This window comes from Pectinophora gossypiella, chromosome 27 (assembly GCF_024362695.1).
Source record: "Pectinophora gossypiella chromosome 27, ilPecGoss1.1, whole genome shotgun sequence".
NCBI lineage: Eukaryota > Metazoa > Arthropoda > Insecta > Lepidoptera > Gelechiidae > Pectinophora > Pectinophora gossypiella.
The window spans coordinates 2139422-2162402 of NC_065430.1; the positions used below are offsets into that span (position 1 = coordinate 2139422).

General features: G+C 36.6%; 1 protein-coding gene and 2 long non-coding RNA genes across 3 annotated transcripts; 1 reads left to right on the forward strand and 2 right to left on the reverse strand.

Moving 5' to 3' along the window:
- Positions 1 to 3428: 3428 nt before the first annotated feature.
- LOC126379041 (uncharacterized) lies at positions 3429 to 9340 on the reverse strand. The gene is made up of 7 exons (XR_007568218.1): positions 8870 to 9340; positions 7925 to 8790; positions 7267 to 7376; positions 6268 to 6354; positions 5396 to 5494; positions 4046 to 4195; positions 3429 to 3528 (listed from the first exon to the last, which is right to left on the reverse strand). It is a non-coding gene; the product is annotated as an uncharacterized LOC126379041 (long non-coding RNA).
- Positions 9341 to 13317: 3977 nt separating this feature from the next.
- Positions 13318 to 19540, reverse strand: LOC126378953 (E3 ubiquitin-protein ligase RLIM-like). The gene is made up of 5 exons (XM_050027503.1): positions 19270 to 19540; positions 17818 to 18357; positions 17363 to 17404; positions 14710 to 14885; positions 13318 to 14404 (listed from the first exon to the last, which is right to left on the reverse strand). Exons 1-4 carry the CDS (start codon positions 19452 to 19454, stop codon positions 14717 to 14719), a joined length of 936 nt encoding a protein of 311 aa, XP_049883460.1. The 5' UTR covers positions 19455 to 19540; the 3' UTR covers positions 13318 to 14404; positions 14710 to 14716.
- A 254-nt stretch (positions 19541 to 19794) lies between these two features.
- LOC126379039 (uncharacterized) lies at positions 19795 to 22531 on the forward strand. The gene is made up of 3 exons (XR_007568216.1): positions 19795 to 20007; positions 21369 to 21508; positions 22285 to 22531. It is a non-coding gene; the product is annotated as an uncharacterized LOC126379039 (long non-coding RNA).
- Positions 22532 to 22981: the final 450 nt, after the last annotated feature.

Below are 22981 nucleotides of genomic sequence, written 5' to 3' on the forward strand. Positions count from 1 at the left end.
CTGTCTTTATTTAGTACCTAATCAAAATTACATTATTTAATGTATCTTTGACCTTTGAAACTACGCAATTATTGTGGCTTGCCAATTAGTTCCATTAAAATCCGTCTACTTCTTTCGTAGCGCGACATTTTGTCACTTTTCTATGACGTCACAGGTCGCTTTTCATACATATTCCATAGCAGTTTCGTGTTTTGACGTTTAGTAAAAAGTAACTGGTTTGACTAGTTGGAACCTAGTCTATTCCATGCAGAATCTGCGACAGTAGACGCGGTATTTCGTAAGTGGTACGGTCTATATTTTAAATATAGTTTATATTTTCGTCTTCGTTTTGGAATTACACTGGTAATGTTTATAGAACAGGCCCGCGGTACGTGGTTTTTGATCGTAATATCACCATCTCTAAACACGCGCACCGTGATAAAATTATCGATCGAGTCGATAAGTTTTGTCGCAATCGATAAGTTTGTCATTTTCCCTAACTCGATTAAATTACTGTCAGATAAACGTTTACGTCGAGAAACCGATGTAGCCATTTTGGGCAGTGTAGATGATTCGGCCTTTTTAACCCGCTTTTGTATTTAATAGGCATATACTTTACTTATTACAAAAGATTCAGATACAAATATAAAACAAAACACAATAATACCTCTACATAACTTAAAATAACTTACTTTAGGCATAATACTTTACTTTGTCATAGATATTCATAAGGCATGATTATGAGCCCTCATAACACTTTACCTTAATTCCTAATTCGAGACAAAATGTTAACGATTTAGTCTATGGCTGGAGAAAAATCGATTCAAAATAATCGTTTTGGTAATTTTATTCAATGTCATATAGAGGTGCTGATAGACTTGAGCATTCACTTGTAACAGAACTTCGAGCACACAACACACATAACCAGCCTATATACGTCCCACTGCTGGGCACAGGCCTCCCTCAGTCAACCGGAGGGGGTATGGAGCATACTCCACCACGCTGCTCCACTGTGGGTTAGTTGAGGTGTTTTTTACGGCTAACAGCCAGGACCAACGGCTTAACGTGCCCTCCGAAGCACGGAAATCATCTTACTTTTTCGGACAATCAGGTGATTCAAGCCTGAAAAGTCCTTACCAAACAAAGGACAGTGTCACAAAGTGATTTCGACAATGTCCCCATCGGGAATCGAACCCGGACCTCCAGATCGTGAGCCTAACGCTTTAACCACTAGACCACGGAGGCTGTTAGAACATCGAGCATTCGCCGTTTTTTACATTTGTCGAACTGAACAACGAGACAAGCCAAGCATAGAGCCACACATTGCTATGAACGTTTTCACGGGCAAGAACGCTCGATAGAACGCTCACTGAAATGTTCTCGTATCGTAACATTCGCACAAATGCCCATTACAAGTGAATGCTCAAGTTTATCAGCACCTTTAAATAATTTTATGCGTCGTATGTGTCGACTCCGGATGACAGTAATTTTATTTTAGATTGACAACTCTGAAAATAGAGCCGTATTTCACTTACCCTTAGTGCTAGAGGGCGGACTATTTTTGGATATGTCGAACTAAAATTACGTCAGAGTCAACTCTTTTGTTATTTTTAAGTTTATGAATTTATAAACAAGTAAATATGTCAAAGGTACAACTCACGCCGGCATCTATACAGGGTGTTAGTGACATCGTAACGAAAACTTTTTGGAATGATCAAACCATGACTCAGTTGATATCAAGTTGAATTTTCTGTCGTAAAACTATGTTACCTACTGAAAATAATTTTAAAAAAGAACATTACATTTCTTTTTTTAATTTTGTAACGGACAATTCCGCTTGATATTAACTCGGAATCATGAGTTGAATCATCCTGCAGTATTCGTTACGATGTCACTAACTCCCGGCCAGTTGGCCTTTTTTTGTCTAATAAACTGTTTGCTGAATAAGTTTAACCTGTAAAACGTAGTATGATCAGAATGGGACAGAGATAGTGAACATCGGCGAGTGCGAAAGAGAAATCTCTTGTCTATAGAAGACAATTTACCCGGTATTTTGGATAAATACCCTTTTATAATCATTTTTTTACCTTCTCTGATGGCTAATCTATCCGATGTTTTGAATTGGGAATTTTACCAAAATACCGGGTAGATTGCCCTTAATACTCTCGTCTCTTTCGCACTAACAGGTAAAAAGATTAGTACGAAGGAGACGACAGATGTGTCACTGATCATGTTACGTTTAGTTGCACAGTCATGAGCAATATAATGTACCCACTTTAGAACCCTGTCGCATTATCATATTTGACATTTATTGAGACTAACGGTTTAATTTGTCAAAAAAGTTAATGTGACATGGTTTCAAAGTGTATACATATTAGTACTCGTGACCGTAAGTGGAACGGAAGAAAAATGTAACCTTTTGTATGGAATTAAATTAAGGTTTTTAAACCTCGGTTTTTGTAAGGCCCACTCCGATTTCGCAGGTCGATTTTCTACAGTGTTTGTACCAACTAAATACTTGCGGTTTGGGTTACCGATGGTTTATATAAAGTGTTAAGTATTTTTCTGGTCTAATATCGGTCGCTGCGTCTAAATGAAGGTAACATTGCCTAGTGGCTAGCATGTACATACTTGAGGCAGAAATTATATTAAAATAGAAAAGTTCACATTATATTTGGTGTTTTATTTGTGTCTTTACATGGGTTCCCTATTTTGTTGCATAAAATTTTATGTCATAAATTTGCATGGCATATATTTACTATTCCTAATCGCGTAAAATACATTAGGCATAACTATTTATACAGAATATAATAAAGCATAAACACTAAGTATAAATTCATACATGACAAATACTTTATTGCACAAACAGGAAAAAGAACAAAAATACAAAACACGAGAAATAGAATACCTATTTAAATAAACATGTTGGCGGCCCAAGGGCCACCCCGCCGCTAAATTCATGATTTGTTTTTTTTTTTAATTCTATAATTTTGTGATGGAAAATTCCACTTGATATTAAATCCGAGTCATAAGCTGAATCATCCTCAGTATTCGTTACGATGTCACTTACACCACGTACAGTCATGAGCAATATCACGTACCCACTTTAGAACCTTGTCGCACTATCATATTTGACATTTAATGAGACTTACGGTTTCATTTGCAAAAAAGTTAATGTGACATGGTTTCAAAGTGCATACATATTAGTCGGCCGTACACTTGCAGTATGTACGGGTGTTACTGAAACCGTAACGAAAACGTTGGGGGATGATTCAGACTATGATTCTGAGTCGATAACAAGTGGGATTTCCTGATAATTTTAGTTTTTTTTTAAATTATTTTAGTTCCATACTTTTGCGACGGAAAATTCCACTTGATCAACTCAGTATCATCCCAAAAAGTTTTCCTTAGAATGTCACTAACCTGTAGGTATATAAATGAATAGAAAGTTTGCATTTGTAGTTTAATTTATTAAACACGTTAACAAAAGGAGATAAAAACAAAATGTACGCCATTGTTTTTGTATGAGCGGATTCGAGACTCGATTTTCTGGAATAGAAATGAAATGGTTAGAATTATTATAGACATTACCATTTTTTTTTTTTTAAAGAACGTCTAGGGCCCTGTGCTGAGGTTTTCCTTGCAGCTTCTTTTCCCCGGCTATAGGTACAGGTTGTGAGAAGCTGCAGTAGTTTTAGGCGGATGAGACGTTCGTTATGTAAAAATTGACGATTCAATGTGTAACTATGTTACCTACTACTACTACGAGAGAGCACAGATAAAAAATATGTTAAAGGCGCAAATTTACCATAGACTAATATAACAGCCAATTTTAATTACTTTTTTGGCGTGACTTATTGTGGATTTGCCGCAAATGGCATTAACTACTTGGCCGGACAAATGGGGAGCGCTGAGGGCTCTCACCCATGTCCAGTTGGGCCACTTCTAAAGGTCTGAAGATGGATAACGTTCCACCGTCATCGCGGTTGGACCGGCGACAGCGGTTCTCATACAAAATGCGCGTTAGGGCCTTTCCAAGCTCTTCAATTCCGTGGTAAGTACTTACAAAATATAATGCAATAAAATTGCATTTTCATCTTGCATAGCAAAATCCTTTTACTTCACATCTAAGCAGCATAACAGTTCCTTTGTAACACTTGGGTCTTCTAGACGGCCGCCGCACGAATTTATGGAAAGGACGAATATTTTTGTAGGACTGTAATAAAGTTATTTTGGTGTAAGAATGGAAAACATGAAACAGTAGGACTAGGGCCCTGTGCTGGGAGGTCTTCCGGCCACGTCTTTCCCTCAGCGTTACAGATTCCGATGTGGTAGTAGTTTTACAGCTAGTTACATAATATGTAATTTAATTTTTTGACGTTCAAAAAGCGCTAACTTTGTAAGCCAATTTTGAAAAATAAATATTTTTGAATTTTTTTTTGTAAGGAACCAATCAACAAATGGGTATTATACCATCATAACTAATTAAAGAACCACGCATTTTTAGGGCAAATATGACAGTCTTCTTCTATCGTGTGGGATGTGAGGTGGATTACCAAACTCATCAACCCTGGTGTCAGGGTTACTATTGGGCCGCCAAAGGCCCCTGATTTGCCTCATGTAACGACTACGTACATACATCAGTAAGTAGTAACCAGGACCAACAGCTTAACGTGCCTTCCGAAGCACGGATCCTCTTACTTTCGGACAATCAGGTGATCAGCCTGTAATGTCCTAACCAAACTAGGGATCACAAAGTGATTTTTGTGATATGACCCCACCGTGATTCAAACCCAGGATCATGAGCTCAACGCTCAACCACTAGACCTCGAAGGCCGTATCATATAGGGCAGTGGTTTCTCTATTGCCTTCCGCCCCGCATTATTCTGTCTGACGCGAGTGTGATGGCGCCCAGAGTAGTATATTTCAAAGCCATACTAGGACTCCCGTCCTCCGCCTCTGAATAGTACTGACAGTTACTGCTGCCCTCTGCCAGGTTCCAGGTTACAGTCCCTGTGACTCGCCTCTTCCGTCCTGCATTGCCGTACCGATGGCTGCCTTCTCCGTCTCTGCAACCGTTGAGGTCTTCACCCGTATCCCTGGGCAAGGGTTCTACGTTATACCCCGTAGGTCTGGGTCCCTATCTGAACTCAGCCACCATTTCACTCCGGCCTACTAAAGTAAGAGGCGCCCACCCCCGCGGCAAGGACGCGCCGAACAGGAATTGAATTGCCCCAGTAGAGGGCAGAGAACGACTGTGCCCTTTGGAGCCTGATAGATTTCTGCACAAAATTGACGTGTATTCCATTTTATGGCTGTCGATTACCCGTCCCTTTCTTTTCAGCTGATAAAAAAATGACAGGTATAACTTAAAATTCGATGGTGTCTACAGGAATCTGCACCTATAGTTACGTACTTTTGGAATTAAGTTTTCTGGAGCACGTGTCACTTGACATTCTTGCGTGGTATACCGTATCAGGCGGTTGAAGGTTCGCAATATGGGTTTGGCAGCATTCTGTTGAAATAAAAATAAATATATAGGTACTGGAAGAAGTACAAGTAGGTAATGGTGCTAATTCCTGTAAATACCATCTAATTTTATTTTAAGTTATATCTGTCATTTTCTTATCCGCCGAAAAGGAAATTGATGGGTAATCGACAAGCATAAAATTTATGGAACACACGTCAATTTTAAGCACAAATCTAAACCAATCGTCTAAAAATTTTACATCAGTCAATAACCCGACACAGTTAAGTAGACAGCACGTCAAACGGATTGCATACCAGCGACGTACCTTTTTGATTCGCCCGGGTTATTCATTCATTTACTCATTCTTCCTAAAATTAAGAGCTGTGAATCATCCGTCCCTTTCCTTTTCGACGGATATGAAAATGACGGATATAACTTAAAATAAAATTAGGCGGTGTCTGCAGGAATCGGGGCCATTCTTTCACTAAATACAGGGTGTTAGTGACATCATAACAAAAACTTTGAGGGATGATTCAGACACCAAGTGGAATTTTCCGACGCAAAAGTATGAAACTAACATTAATTAAAAAAGACTTTTCCGACAAGAAATTCCACTTGATATCAACTCCCAATCATGGTCCGAATCATCCCCCCCAGTATTCGCTACGTAAACCCACGTTCATTTTTTATTTGTAAGGTGGTAAGAGTACAGGTTTCGAGTCGAGTTCTGTTTTCCTTAAGGTCCCTCAACTTAGGATGGAGTCAAGGAAGGTTCGGGTTATTCGGATAAGGGTGTTAGGTTTCAAGGTATTACCTACCATCTTAGTAGACGTGAGAAGGAAGCCGGCTGCGAGCAAGCCCGTGCCAATCATGAGGCCCCGCAGGAATTGCTCCAAATTCGAAACCTGCGGCAAACGAAGGCAATTTTACATTACGCGACTGATCGGCCGCGATGCGTCGGAATCATATACTTACTTACTTGAAATAAGTATATAAAAAGAAGTTTATTCAACCACAAATATAAATCAAACACTTACATAAACACACACGCTCATAGTTAACATAAATCAAATCAAATATCCTTTATTGCACACAAACAAAACAAGAAAGAAGACAGAAGATGAAAAGAAAGAAGACGTAGTATGCTCAAAAGTGACAGCTAGCATTTCAAGGTTAGCCCAGCTGACGCCATCCGACCCTGCGTTGCCATTTCGTAAAAAAAAATTACCCACGACCAATGTTTTTAATTTACTTTGCAAGGAAATTTTGTATTTGTAGTATATAATAAAATTTGAAAAAGAAAAGCAGCCATTAGTATGGCTATTTACAACGGAACTTTAACCAATTTTTACAACGGAAACATTTCCAAGCCATTTTCAAGCCGTGGCAGCCCAGTTGGTAGAACGCTTGCCTCTCACTTTGAGGTCGCAAGTTCGAATCCAGCACAGGCCTAAACCAATTGTCGAATTTGTTTTCGAACTCATGTTTGGATCATAAATGATCATCACGTGCTCAGCGGTGAAGTAAAACATCGTGAGGAAACCCACATTCTTGAGAAATGCATTTTCGGAGGTGGATGTGACCTAACCTAACCTATAATGGGCTGGTTTTCCCTTCGCGGTTTGGAAGGTCAGACAGGCAGTCGCTTCTGTAAAAAAACCGGACCTGTCAAATCTTCAAGTTAGGTAAGCGGACCCTGTGAAAAACGCTATAAATAATGCTGTGATGACAATGGGAACAATTAACTTTGGGAACGGCACATTATATCGGTAATTATTTTTTTATCAAACTTGAAAAATTGCAAAAAACTTGAATACCGATTCATACGGTTTTACGCATAGAACCATATTGGGTGTGTGGTGAACTTCCTTGAAAGTGATGGCTCTTCAGATGGCTTCTTTGTGAAGAAGCCTCACAACAGAGGGACCTGAAACCATAGTTAGGTATAATAGATATGTATAGATAGGTATTTTGTTATTCTAAATTGTACGAAAATATGTTGTAATTTTACTAAGTATGTTTACAGGGTTTCCCCTCAACGAAATGGAAATAGAGCATACTCCACCACGTTGCTTCACTGCGAGATGGTAGTGTCATAACTAGCAGTAGGGTCCGTGCCTTCCGAAGCACGGAATCATCTTACTTAATCGAGCAATCAGGTTATTCAACCTGTAGTCCTCACCAAAAACTCACTAAGTGATAATGTAATGTTTGTGAAAATATGTTGTGAGCGAGGGAACTTACTGTGAGACGAATTTGGGACATGAATTTTAGATTATATTATTGATATGGCGTAGCATTTATGTGCTAATGTCCGAAATTCGTCTCACAGTAATTTTCCTCGCTCACAACATATTTTAACAAACGTAATGTTGACCAGCAAGAATCGAACCCGGACCTCCAGGTCGTGAGCCCAGCGCTCTAACCACAAGACTACAGAGGTTGTTGAGGTAGACATACGATAAGCAAACTTACTTTTAGATTAGTCATATCTGTTATCCAGTCGTCAGTAGACTGTGTATAAAAACATCACAATAAACACCCCATTATCCAGGCTACTGGTTGTAAGTGAGACAAAAATTTTGATAAATTCCCGTGCCTATCGTGAATAGATGCACTTAACGCTTAAATTTTGACAATGTCACCCATTTCTGAAGTGTAGATTGTATATATACATTTTTTTTTCATAATTTACTTGTAAAAAACAGATTAAAAAATGACAAAATAAAACGCATATAGGTGTACCAGGATCTGATGGCAAATGGGGAAACAAAATTTCTATAGTAAGCAACACTCGGGTAATTGGATGAAAACGTCTTGATACTTTTTATTTTTTACCTATTGACGGACAATATAGACATTATATAAAGTACTTAAATAACGGCTTTGTGCTACTGTTTATACACACAAACTGACTTTCAGGCGTTAGGCCGTGTATATATCCAAAATTTCATATTCATAATTTTTTTTTGTCCTTGTTATCTGCCATCAGTCGCTAGACTATAATCAGATTTGTTCTGTAATTTTCACTGTTTTGAACTAAACAGCCAGCGCTGCATTGTCCATTAGTCCGTAAGTACATTCGCACGTTTCAGTCTTTTTATGTCCCAAGATGTCGCAAGCGAAGCTGCGGGCAAAATCTAGCTAGTGTAGGTAGGTATATATAAAAAAAAAAAATATTTATGAAAAGATCACTTTATATTATTATGCTATTTCCAAATCAAAACTGTCCAGGTTATTTGTTTTCTTTCCACCTCTCTTCTTTTTACCGGGTGCACTAAATACACTTCCATTCGGTCTACCTTCAGCAATCATTCGTCGTATGGTAGTGCTAGGAACTCCTATAAACAGGTCACAGGTTAATAACTAATAATATAGGAAAAATATATTCAAGTATTAAGACTAGTTAGTCCTACTTACCGGTCAACTTTGGACGCGCTTTAAAATCGAAGATTGCGGTTGATCTCCAACTGCTTCTTCACTAATTTTACAATAAACAACGTAAACAATCTTTCTTGCTTGTGATCGAAGTGGTTTTTTCGATATTCTTACGAAATTCAGAATAATTTCAAGGAATCTTTAGAAAATCTCAGTATTGTTGACAAAACATGTACTTAGACATGACAGGAGACAGTTTAATATTACCATAGGAAAATCAATATTTTTTTTACTTTTTTTATGCCATCAGATTCTGGTAGACCTATACTTATTGTGGAAGTCGAGTCAACTTGCAAATGCAGCCTCTTTTTATCTGATGCGAAGTCCTGAGATGCATAGGTAAGGTATAATGGCATGCGGGTCGGAATGGGGTGCAGGTCGGAATGGGGTGCAGGTCGGAATGGGGTGCAGGTCGGAATGGGGTGCAGGTCGGAATGGGGTGCAGGTCGGAATGGGGTGCAGGTCGGAACAGCGTGCGGGTCGGAGTGGCGTGCCGGTCGGAATGGCGTGCCGGTTAGAGGTGTGAGGAAGATTGGCGCTGGATACGCGCCGATAGCGTGACAGGGACCGACTGCGACGTTTCATTACGTTTTAACAACATGGAAAAAGTCTTCGTCGTGCTTTACCACCTCCTGAGGAGTCGCGTTTTGTGTGCGAACGATGTGGCAAGAAATGCCGCGCTGCTATAGGGCTCTATAGCCATCGGCGGCGCTGCGGGAACCCGTAGACTCACAAGTGCTGCAACAATCATCTACGTTAGATGCTGTGGCCAATGAATGAACACAAGCCCTGTTTTATGATTTACCACCGACTTAGAAGTGCTAATAAATAAGTTCACAACATTTAGTCATTGAGCATAATTTATTATGTATTTAATATTATAAAAAGCTTCGATCTATGTCTAACAATCTATAATTACAATAACGAACATTGGAACTCAAACCATCACATTATTTTTAACTTTAAAAACATATTTTTAGACTAGAAAAAAGTCTTATAAACGAACATGCGTCGATAATATTGATTTCATTTCGTTTCATATTTGGATTTAACAGATCATTCGATTCGAAAATACAAAATATTTTACAATTGATATTATTCGTTTTATATTCTTTAGTTTCAAAACTTACAAACAATTTTTACATTCATGTTCATTGCTCCTAATACATTATCTCACTCATTTGATTACTAAATACAAAAAAAAAAAAAACTACTTATAATATATTTTGATGCACAGGCTAGCTAACAAAGTAACATTGATGTCAAAAAATCATCATCCTAGCGTTATACCGTTTTTCACAGGGTCCGCTTACCTAACCTGAATATTTGACAGGTCCGGTTTTCTTACAGAAGCAACTGCCTGTCTGACCTTCCAAAAGTTCCAAACCGTGAAGGGAAAACCAGACCAATCGGGTACAGGTTAGGTCACATACCTGCGAAACGTATTTCTAGGATAGGTATATGGGAAGATTGACGTCAAAATATTTAACGATTAATAATAATGATGAATTCTGTCGGATAAAACATACAATTTAGAAAGATTGACTACGCAAAAAAACTATTCTTTTTGTAATTATTTTTTTATTTTTACGGCTCTGGTTACTGGACTATTTGCCAAAAAAAATAGTACTTAATAATCTGTAAATTACTATATTTTTTGTGGGATTTTTTTCTTTGATTAAAGAAAGTGACAGCTATTTTGAACCTCTCAAACGATATATTTTATTACAAATAAATCCTCCAGAATTAACATCAGTGTCCACAATATTATTAGAAAACAACTTTACAAAACTACACATATATTTTAGGTTTAATTTAATAATAAATCGGAAATCTACTGAATTTAGTAGGTATAGATTATTTATTAATTATATATTCACCACAAAACCGCGCGAAATTCTTATTTTTTTTATTAATTATATAAACACAAAACCGCGCGAAATTCTATATTTTAGTAGTTTTATAAAATTGATCCTGTTTGTATCACTATATAATTAAAGCAAGAAATTAGTCTAAAGTCATATATTGCCAGCAAATACAATTTTATCACATATATTTTTATTTTTTAATTAATTTCGTTAGATTTTAATATAACTAATTAATAATGGCGTCGATTCCGGGGGGGTTAAAAAGGCCGCATCGAAGCACTTCATCTAAAACAATATTGCAGTTTGACATTTGCGCTTTAAAAAAAGTTAACAGCGCAATGTTAACAAACATCACATAGCAATATAGCTTTTTTAGATAAATTGCTTTAATATGGCCTTTTTTAGCCCCCTGATATACACACACTGGCCTTAATTCCAGTACATACCAAATTGAAGCAATAAATATATATTCTGTATTTATATTTGTCTATTTTTATTCATATTTTTTTCGCGCTACACTGCAGTGTACTATATCTTCTGCCGAAGGTTGTCTGGATCGCTCTTAGCGATAAGGCCGCCTTTGTCTACCTTATAATAAGTTTCTGCTGTAAGTGCCTTGTAAATTTGCGTCCAATGAAGTGTTTTATTATTATTAGATGAACTGCTTCAATGTGGCCTTTGTAACTCACGTGGCAGCAAAGCGTTAATTAATCAAATCAAATCAAATCAAATCAATTTATTTGCGAGAACACATAGAATACAAAAAAGGTGGTAAAATAATTTAAATAACAATGTTGTGATGTGTTCGGCCTGCATGCAGGCGTACAAATATACATAAGAAAATAAAAAATAAAGAAATGGTACATTGAAAGAAAATTATAGAAAATATACTTATTATTAAAAAATTACAAAATTTATTTATTTTTATGTTCAAAATATTCCTTCAAATTATAGTAACATTTGTCCATAAGCCATTTCGTTAAGTTATTCTTGAACTTGTTTCCAGTTAGTATTTTCAATTCATTTGGCAGATTATTATATAATTCAATGCACATATTTGATGCATTTCTTTTATGCATGTTGGTTGGAGTCTGTGGTTGATGTAGTACATTAGCAAAACATGACCTATTTTGTCTCTGGTGGACGTCACTGTATTTTTTAAAGTAATAAGGATACTCCCTAACAAAACAGCATGCTGCTCTGATGTAAGCACATGGGACTGGCAAGATATTTAATTGTTTGAATAAAGGCCTGCAACTTTCTCTAAATCCGACTCTACATATTGCACGTATACATCGTTTTTGTAGTTTTAGTACACTTTCAATTTCAACACTGTTTCCCCATACTAAGAGGCCATAATTCAGAACTGAGGCCACGTATCCATGGTAAGCGACGAGAGCTGAATCTTTGGAGACAGTTTGTGATAATCTCTTTAGAGCAAACACAAATCTATTCAGTTTTGCACAAATCTCCACTATATGCATTTTCCAATTGAGATGTTTATCAATATTTATGCCTAAAAATTTTGTAGTATCTACTAGATCAATTTTATTCATGCTATATTTAACTTCAACAGGTTGTGTTTTAGCTTGACACGAGTGTAGTTGGATTAATTTAGTTTTTTTAATGTTTAGTCTTAAATTATTTTTGTCCATCCATTCAGTAATATCTGAGAGTACATTATTTAAAGTTTCATCTGCCTTATTTTTATCACATTCAACAATAAGCGTCGTATCATCAGCAAAAAGGATTGTTTTATGTTTGGTACAGAGTGGCAGGTCATTTATATAAGTAATAAACAGCAGCGGTCCGAGAATACTCCCCTGGGGAACTCCCAAATTATTATTTTTTGCAAATACAGAACGATATCTAACTCTAACAATAGTATTCCTGTTTGTTTTACAGAATCTGTAGATTTCTGTGGACTGTTTTCTATTATCCAAACAACTCATCAACCAATCGTGCGCTTTACCTCTTACCCCGTAAAGCTGTAGCTTATTTAGCAGTCTTTTATGACAGACAAAATCAAAAGCTTTACTCATATCCAACAATATTGCATATGTTAGTTTATTTTTATTAATCCCTTCAATTACATTTTTAACAAATTCAAAACAAGCAAGGGTTGTAGACCTGCCCTTTCTAAATCCGTATTGATCAGTGTGTAAAACATTGTGCTTAAGAAGGAAATCGCTTAACCTGTTATGCATGGCTTTTTCGAAGATTTTTGATAAGATTGGGACTATTAAACTTTCTATCTACAGTCCAATTACTATACTACAATACTACACTACAATGTTAAATAAACTAAGAAATTATGCAAAAATATGTCTGAATAAGTACTCAAATATTATTTAAAATCTACATTTTTTTATGTATATTTTTTATTTATCACTTTATATTCTTTAGTAATAATTAAAAATAGTTATTAATATTTACAAAAAACAGTCTAGCTACTAACAATGTATATTATTTTTATTTATTTATGTATAAAAGGTACACCAACAGCTTATATAGTAAAACATTAAATAAAATAAAAGTTACATCAGGAATTAGACTGTTACATAAGCCAATTATAGGTGCACACAACATTTTCAGTGTAAGACAACGTAACCGATAGAAAACTAAATTATACAAATACAATTAAAATAAATTAAATTAGTTTTGCTCGTGAATTACCAATTTTTTAAGTTTTTTTTATAAGTTACATCATTACACATGTCATTTAACTTTTTTCTTTTATCTCCGGTCAAATGTGAACGAAACTTCTTCACCCAAAAACAAAAAAAAATACTAATAAGCTTTTTTAACTATTAACACTATAAAATAACTACAAAATACTCAGAAAAATCAGTTTTCGGATGAAGAAGTAGTATTAATAAAGATCAAACATTATTTAATTTTATTATCATTAATTAATATATACTTTACTATTAACACAAAAATTATTATGATATTACAGAGGTTTTGTTCATAGTCTTAGGTTGACAGATATCTGAAGAAATAAATTTAAAAAAAGGTGGTTGATATTAACTACGATGATGGTTGATTGCAAATGAAATGTTACAATTTGTTAAGCTGTCGACATCTGTAGCATAAACACAGACTGCGGGAATTAAAAAAAAAGATAAAAAATAAAAATTGGGGTGGGGGGGCCGACGGACGGCTAGATAGCAGGGGGAAGGGAACTTTAAAAAAATAACAAAAGTAGATACGTAATAAGACGAAGACGTAAGAAAAAGGAATGGCAATTAAATATATGACAAATATAATTTTTTGGTGGTTTGCGTGGTTTTCAATATAGGGCGAGGATATACGATTCTACAATTTGACTGAACGTTTTACGACGGTGTAATGAAAGTCATCCAGCCAATTAGTTAATGCCGTTTGCGTCAAATCTGCAATAACGTCGCTGATGTGAATTTGAACCTTTTGCTATTTTCAATAAGACACAAATTATTTTGTCATTTGCAAAATCAGCCACGACAAAGTCAAATAAAAGATGGTGTAATGTACATTTGGCTTAAATTCCACTGTAGTAACTTCTTCAGAATATCCATAACCAGCTGAACGTGTGGTCCAAGTTAGGGTATCAGTTCCCGCCGAAACCCTAGCCTCTTGACAACAATTATACTAAGTATGTCCTTTGCCCCTGAAATAAAAATATCATAGTACAACTTGTGACTGAACAAATCACAGTGACTTGAGTAGAAAACTATGGCTGCAATCACAACTTATCGAAAATCGGGTAACATACGAATAATCAGGGTCAAATTCACCCTGACCGCAAACTAAAACTTCATCGGGTTAGGCTGCGATTTTTAAAAGTTTTCGAAAGGTAAATTTCGGAGGCCGAAAAAAAATGTATTTTAAGGGACTGAGGGGTGCGCTACTTTGAGATCTCGCACCACCTAAACATTTTGCTAGGGCCGCAGCTGCCTACTTCCTCCAACCCACCTGAGTATCACTCGGCTCGCTTCCGGCAGACGGGGCAGGTCTGCTGCTCCTGCAGCCAGGGCCCGATGCACGCCACGTGGAAGTTGTGGGTGCACGGCAGCGCCAACAGCGGCTGATCCTTCAGCATCACCTCGAAGCAGATCGAGCATTCCTCCAGCGTCCACGGGCGCTCGCGGCTGGAACATAAGTTTTTTTATTAAAAATTTGAGTGCGTTAGACCACGACCCAGCCCGGTCTTAAGCAGCGATGTGGTCTAAGGAGCACGCATACACTGCCTGCCGTGGAAACCCCCAAATTATACGTATCGGGACGCATGAAGAGAATTCATTCAACATATAGATGGGGTAGTCAAAGGTACATCCATCGCAAGATGAACTAAGTAAGGTTGGTGGTAGGGCTGGCAGAGGAAGACCTAGAAGACATCTTCCTTAGAAAAGGTTCAGAAAAATCTACTCTGAACCGGCGTGCGTGTATGAAACGCTCGATGAATTTGGAGGAAGCAAGAGAACTATGTAAGGATCGAAGCAAATCGAATCCCATAGTCTCTGCTTACCCCGGTGCGGAATAGGCGAGAGTTTATGTATGTGTATGTATGTATGAATTATGTACCCATACATCACCGAGCCTTCAGTTTCAGCTTTTTATTAATCCGGAAGCACACAGAATACTCTATACAAAAACCTGATGCTTACCGTGTGAGTGCGAAAGAGACAGTCTCTCTCTCTCTCCCCCTTATTCCTTAGCGGTTTACGGCCCTTTAAGACTAAAGACCCAGAGGGGGTGAGGTCGGCGCCCGATACGAATTGATTCGGGGCGGAGAGCCGCTCCATACGTAGTATTATTCTTTATTCTATTTCTATGGCACTACACTACCAGCAGGATGTGGGATCACTAATTCATATTAGGGTAGACATATGTAGTGAAAACAGGGGCGGGTTTGGGGCCAGGGGGGTTTAAAAAGGCCACGTTAAAGCAATTCATCTAACAAAGCAATTACGCTATTTGACATTTGTTTGCATTGCGCAATTAATTTTATATGCGCAAATGTCAAATTGCAATAATGCTTTTTTAGATGTATTGGTGCGATGTTGCCTTTTTAGGAAAAAGAAATTATATTTTATAACAACAGTAACACTCGTGCACTCAAAGAAACCTCACAACAGTCACTAAAAGTCATAAATAATATTACACCATCACAACACGCAATTAAATAAAATAAAAAATATTGTAGTAAATGTGGTTATATACATTGGCCCGATTTCTGCAGACACCTCCTAATTTTATTTTAAGTTATACCCGTCATTTTCTTATCCGTCGAAAAAGAAAGGGACGGATGATTGACAACAACTTGATTTTAAAATGAATGAAAAACCCGACCGGATCACATAGGCACCTCGCTAGTATGCAACCCGTTTCACATGTGCTGTCAACTTAATTCTGTAGGGTTATTGGCCAATATAAAATTTTGTGAGGGCTTTTAAATTTCTGCTTATAATTGACGTGTGTTCCGTTAGTTTTATGCCTGTCAATTATCCATCCCTTTCCTTTTTGGCGTATAAGAAAATGACAGATATACATACATACATAACATAACGTAAATAGCCCATATACGTCCCACTGCTGGGCACAGGCCTCCTCTCAATCAACCGGAGATTTAGTTAAAATTGTTAAAAAGGGATTGGATAGGAGGCTACCAAATTAATTGTTATTTATGTTAATTTTGTATCAATATGAGGATGACATTTTCTTGTAAGAAAAAATCCTCCATAAAATTTAAGAATTAAAAAAAAAAATCAACCGGAGAGGGTATGGAGCATACTAGGTATAGCTTAAAATAAATTTAGGTACTGGAATCAGCACCACTGGCCTGCAAACTAAGTACTACACTTTTAATTTTTTTTTTTCAAACTATAAATTGATGTTAAGAGATTTAAATAAAAGACAATTCACAGTATTCACAGATAATGTAAACAGTTTCATTTTTTATCTTGTGTATAAAAAAATATATAAGTTCAAAAACTAAAACCTGACTACGGAAAAGTCACGCTGTAAAAAGTGTAAAAAAAAGAAAATAGATATGTTTCTCTGAAATTCTTCAGAATAGTGTATCTTCTAAACATCACCATTCGGAGCAATTGTCACAGGTTTTGCAGGCCAGTGTGATATGTCAATATTCAAACCAAAAAATAACTAAACTACGAAATACAACAAGACGACAACAACAATATTATGTTGGTACAATGATAAACTTTTCTTTATATTAAATACATTTCAATTCAATGCATATTAGTTTAATTCTAACGCAATTTTATCTGTAATAAATACTGAGGGGGATGATTCAGTTCACGATTCTGGGTTAATATCAAGTGGAATTTTCCGTCGCAAACGTATGGAACTGAAAATAAATATAAAAAAACATTTTCATGAGTTTTGCAGCGGGATATTCCACTTGATATCAACTCAGAATTACGGTCTGAATCATCCCTCAAAGTTTTCGTTACGGTGTCACTTACAGCCTGTATATTAGTGTTTGATAACGACTCGGTTATCGTTACCACCAAATCATGTCATGCGATTCCTGCATGCAACAACACACAAGTTAGTTAAATGAAAACAATTAATTTATCTTTGTTACAATCAAAAATTCTCTTACAATGCCTGCTCTCTGATAACGCGCATTTGATCGTCCTCACTTCTGCAAAATTACATAACATTATATTTGGTGCTGTATCAAGTACACACCACCTAATTTTATTTTAAGTTATACCTGTCATTTTCTTATCTGCCAAAAAGGAAAGTGACGGATGTATGACAGGCATTAAGTTTATGGAACACTTCAATTTTAGACAGAGTTAATTCATTTTTATTTTCGACGGAAAAGAAAATGTCAGGAATAACTTAAAATAAAATTAGGTGTATGCAAAAATCAGTATTATGTATAAAATCATTAATTAATTAATAAGTTTTAGTTAAAAATTAATTCAAGATTTATTTTTATTTTAATGATGATTTTATTTATTGAATTTTTAAAGAACACTTTGTATGTTTTATAACATTATGTTACAAATGAATAAAATGTTTCTTTTTTTATTCTATGAAATAACTTACGAATTAACATTTGGACGTGACGGACTGACTAAATCTGTTATTTGATTGAACAAGCTGTGCATCATTTGCATGTGACTACTACTGGGTCTGGGTATGCCTTCAGACGTACTCGTTACATCCCAATCGTTATCCATATCCGAATCCGATGTCCTCTCTGTGTCAAACGATCTGTGATTTTCAGAATACATTGTCCTTAGAGTTATGTATCCAGTTTCTGACGATGTATCCGAGAATGAGTCGTAGAATGTTGATTGATCGGATGTTGAATCCACTTCACTTTCTATTACAACTTCTTCATCTGATGTACTAGGGCTAAGTTCTCCGTCATGATGTTCAAACGAATCGTAGGACTCATCAGATATGTCCATATCACTTGTTGATGAGCTGGATACGGATATGATCGAGTCGTTGTTTCTGTTGCATTGGTTGCAACTGGTGCATATAAAGAAGCCAGTGCCGTCATCGTGAATACTTGTGTCAGTCGTTGTGTGCTCTGATATTGTTGTGTAGTCAGATTTGTTAGATGATGCGGATATGTCTCTATGTTTAAGATGTAACAATAATTAATTTTAGTTTGATTATTTTAATTTTATGTTTTAGGAAATGGTTACGGTTACAGCTCATCTATATACAGGGTGTTAGTGATACAGTAACAAATACTGAGGGGGATGATTCAGACCATGATTCAGAGTTAAAATCAAGTGGAGTTTCCTCTTGGAAAATGCATGAGGTGAATTTTAGTTTTTTTTAATTATTTTCAGTTTCATACTTTTGCTCAGTTTCATAATTCTCGTTACGATGTCATGAACAGCCTGTATTATAGATGTATTCACACAACAAAAAGCATTGTTACTGTAAAATCCTGAAGTACAGATAGGATTCACTGGTAAATCTAAACATTCAAGTCCAAATTGCTTTTCAATATTCGTTAATTTTTATTGTGAGCCTTATGTGCATGTTGATACATCTGTTTTTAACATTACTATGGCTTAGTGGTATACGATAAAACTAAACATGAGCCTGCTAGTAAAAGGATGAGATGAACAAATATAGAAAGACGATTTGGACTTTAACCGCTAAAATTTACCAGTAAATCCTAAGATTACCGTATTCTGGACTTTTACAGTAACATGTAAAACGAACCTATCATTAAAAAAGCGTTGTTAGTACAAATACTGTTGCAATTTCAATAATGAAAAATACTCTATACCCACAAATTAATAAAATTGAAGTTTTTAGGGCGCGTAAACGTGAAAGTTGGAAACACAAGGATGCATACAGTCAATAGTGTCACGGAAACCATTAAAACCAGTTTTATTTCACGGCTGAAGGCCGTTTTACGATTATTTCACGAACTAAAAAGAATTTCACACAACTACCTTACATAGAAAAAAAAATAACGATAATTGCAGGAAGTGTGAATTCGAGTAATGTAGCTAAATATATACTTACAACGCTTGTGGCTGCTCGCAGGACCACCCTTGGCTGGTAGATCCTTCCGAATCTGGATTCTCGGGTCTTTTGCTAAAGAAGTAGTACAGAGCAGCCCCGACGCCTACGCCGATCGCAGCGGCCGCAAGACCAAGTCCGCGGCTCGGACAACCACTTTTCCTCCTATCCTCCTCGCGAAGACTCATTTTTGCAAAGAAAAATTGAATTTGCGTTTAACTTGCTAGAGGATCGAAATGATGATGAAAATATTTTTGGCGGACTTTGACGTATGTGATAGTGATGGACGGAAAGTCGTTGGCACATAACATAATTATCGATTTAGTTTCTTTAGTTTTTTCTTTACTAGAAAATTAATGAATTATGTAATTAATTTCATTGACTTAATGGATTGTTACATAAAAACATCTTCAAAATTAATTTCAGTGCATATATATAATATTTTTATGTCAACTAAATTAGGGAGATTATGAATACGCTTGTGAGTGGGGCCATTTCAACGTTCCGTTACAAGCAGATTTATGATAATGAAATGTTTGAATGACATGTGGCGTGTTATTAAAAACGAAACGTACAATTTTCCGATTTGCCAATATTTTTGTTTCCAGGGAAATTCGGGCCATCACCAAGGAAATTGAAATATAAACACGACATAAAGGCATAATATTACCTTAGTGCAAACGTTTCTAGTGCTCAAATCAAAGAAAATATTACCACAGCGATATATAAACATCCATACAAGTAGGTATCTATTACGCATTTTCTAGTAAGTACAAGTAAGTTTTATTCTGTACCTATTATATATTTTTTGGATATTATCCAAACTTATATTTACTCCATTATTCTCATCATCATCATAATAGCTCTCACTTAAACTAGACGATACCTTTTTTATCGTTTTGGCTTGCCTGAATAAATATGAACGAAGAGAAAGTGATTGTAACAATTTAGGTATTTTTACCGACATCAAAAAAGGAGGAGGTTCTCAATTTTGATTCGACTGTATATATTTTTTTAGTTATTAGGTATTATTAGTTTAGTCTGATAACAAAAGACGCGCCAACATTCAAATCTTTTATTGTTATGGCGGAAATTATAATATATATTAGGCTTTTCTTATCAAAATTTTAATTTTCCGAAGTTGTTAGGACGCGCGATTTTTGCAGGTGGGTACCTATGTTTTGTTTTTTTAACAACCTGTCTCATAATTTAAAAGGCGGTTATAAAATAATATGCTCTAACCAGGCTTAAAAAAACATCTATTTTTATTTCAAATAACATAACATTATACAGCCTACATACGTCCCACTGCTGGGCACAGGCCTTCCCTCAATCAACCGGAGGGGGTATGAAGCATACTCCACCACGCTGCTCCACTGCGGGTTGGTGGAGGTATTTTACGGCCAACAGCTCGAAGCACAGAATCATCTTACTTTTTCGCAATTTCAGTGATTCAAGCCTGCAATGTCCTTATCAAACAAAGGACAGTCTCACATAGTGATTTCGACAATGTCCCCATCGGGAATCGAACCCGGACTTCCAGATTGTGAGCATAACGCTCTAACGACTAGACCACTGAGACTGTTTATTTCAAATATGACTATTAATAATAATAAATATAATGTATTGCAAAATTGAGGAGCTCGGTGGCGCAGCGGTTAACGCGCTCGGTCTGCGATTGTTGAAGTTAAGCAACTTTCGCAAAGGCCGGTCATAGGATGGGTGACCACAAAAAAAAAGTTTTCATCTCGAACTCCTCCGTGCTTCGGAAGACACGTTAAGCCGTTGGTCCCGGTTGCATTAGCAGTCGTTAATAACCATCAATCCGCACTGGGCCCGCGTGGTGGTTTACAGCCCGATCTCCCTATCCATCCATAGGGAAGGCCCATGCCCTAGCAGTGGGGACGTTAATGGACTGGTGAGGATGATGAATATATTGCAAAAAACAACAAAGAAAGATGGTAATTACATTGATCACCGGTGTTCGAAAGTCTATCCGTAGCCGTGTTTACGTACTTTACGTACGATTTTCAACAAAACCTCGAAACGCGCTCGCTATTTCTATTCGCCATATTGAACACCAGATCAAAACTATCTTCCAGTGTCAATGGAAGGTCTGGTGAAGGGCGGCGTGATCGTTGCGGCGGTGGTTGCGGCAGCGGTTGCTGTCGCAGTGGAATGGTGGCAATACCGCAACGTGCCGCAACAGTATAACACACACGGACAACGTCTCAGGAGATAGGTTCGTACACACACACACACACACACACACATATAACATCCAACGTTGCGGCAGCGGTTGCTGTCGCAGTGGAGTGGTGGCAGTGCCGCAACAGTATAGCACACACGGACAACGAGTGAGGTGTTAGGTTCGTAGTTCGTGCATACACACACATACATATTGTTATAGCTTATTCAACTTCAAATATATTTATTTCAGACATTAACACATCCATAGGGGTTAGTATGAAAGGCAACTTAATAGCTAATGTTATCTTAACAATATACTTATAAATAAGAGCTGGGTTTTGGCAATATATGAGCCTTTGTCCAGTGCTCAAAAAATGAACCCTGGGCGCAGGCCGCTACAATTTTTAGGAGGCTGTTGCCGCTGCCACGCACCCTGCACATCAAGGATGCTACTCTTTTTCTCATAATAGCAGCAAAGCCATCTACGTACTACCACCGTTGACACAACCTAATTTTATTTTAAGTTATACCCGTCATTTTCATACAAGGGAAAGGGATGGATGATTGGCAACTGTTAATTTTAAAGTGAATGAGTGAAAGAAGGAATGACCGGGCGAATAAAATAGGCATCCCGCTGACATACAAGCCGTTGGTCGTGTGCTGTCAACTTAATTCTGTCGGCCAATGTAAAATTTAAAGAGTGTTGCTTAAATTGACGTGTGTTCAATTAATTTTATGCCTATCGATTACCCGTCCCTTTTCTTTTCGGCGGGTACGAATGTGACAGGTATTGTGTCAATCAGCACTAAATAACTTTTTTTTTTTCAGATCGGCATCTCCGTAGAGTTAAATGAAATGCACGAAGCTTTAAAAACAGCAATAATGTAGTAAATAATAAAATATGACAATTATTAATAGATAAAAATGTATTAAATTAATATTATTTTAAGAAAACATGGTGCTTCTTTAACAATATGACCACTAGAATGTATTTTTATTTGCATAAATATTTAAATTACGTTACGGAAGTACTTAGTACGTAATTATTGTAAATAAAAATGTATTGAAATATCTTTTTTGTATTTTAAGAATATCCCTATTTAAAAATATATATTGAAATGAGTTCAATCATAAAATCCTAAACCTATATTTCGTCGCCTAGTGAAAACCATGTACCTACCTACTTATGCGACGTTTTGAAAAATGACATCCAAATGTGATTTTTCTTTTATATTTTAATATTAATAAATAATTCTATCTATCTATCTACTCAGCCTGTATCCACCCACTGCTGGGTATAGGCCTCCTCTCTTTCACGCCATCCTTTCCGGTCCTGTACAAGTCTCATCCATTGCTTTCCGTCATATCATACCTCACAACGTCACTCGACCACCAGGCTGGTGGTCTGCCTCGATATCACATACCTGTGATTAAAAAGTGTGATTCCAGCTATTGAAAATATTAAAGTATTTTTTTCTGATTACATTTTGTGAAAATATCTTACGCCCATCAGTTACGTTGATGT

Coding starts and splice junctions, on each gene's coding strand:
- LOC126378953 (XM_050027503.1), bottom strand. CDS start 19,454: ATGAGTCTTCGCGAGGAGGATAGGAGGAAAAGTGGTTGTCCGAGCCGC. Junction 17,405..17,817: donor TCACGTCCAAATGTTAATTC/GTAAGTTATTTC, acceptor GTAATTTTGCAG/AAGTGAGGACGATCAAATGC. Junction 14,886..17,362: donor GTTATCAGAGAGCAGGCATT/GTAAGAGAATTT, acceptor CTTATGTTCCAG/CCGCGAGCGCCCGTGGACGC.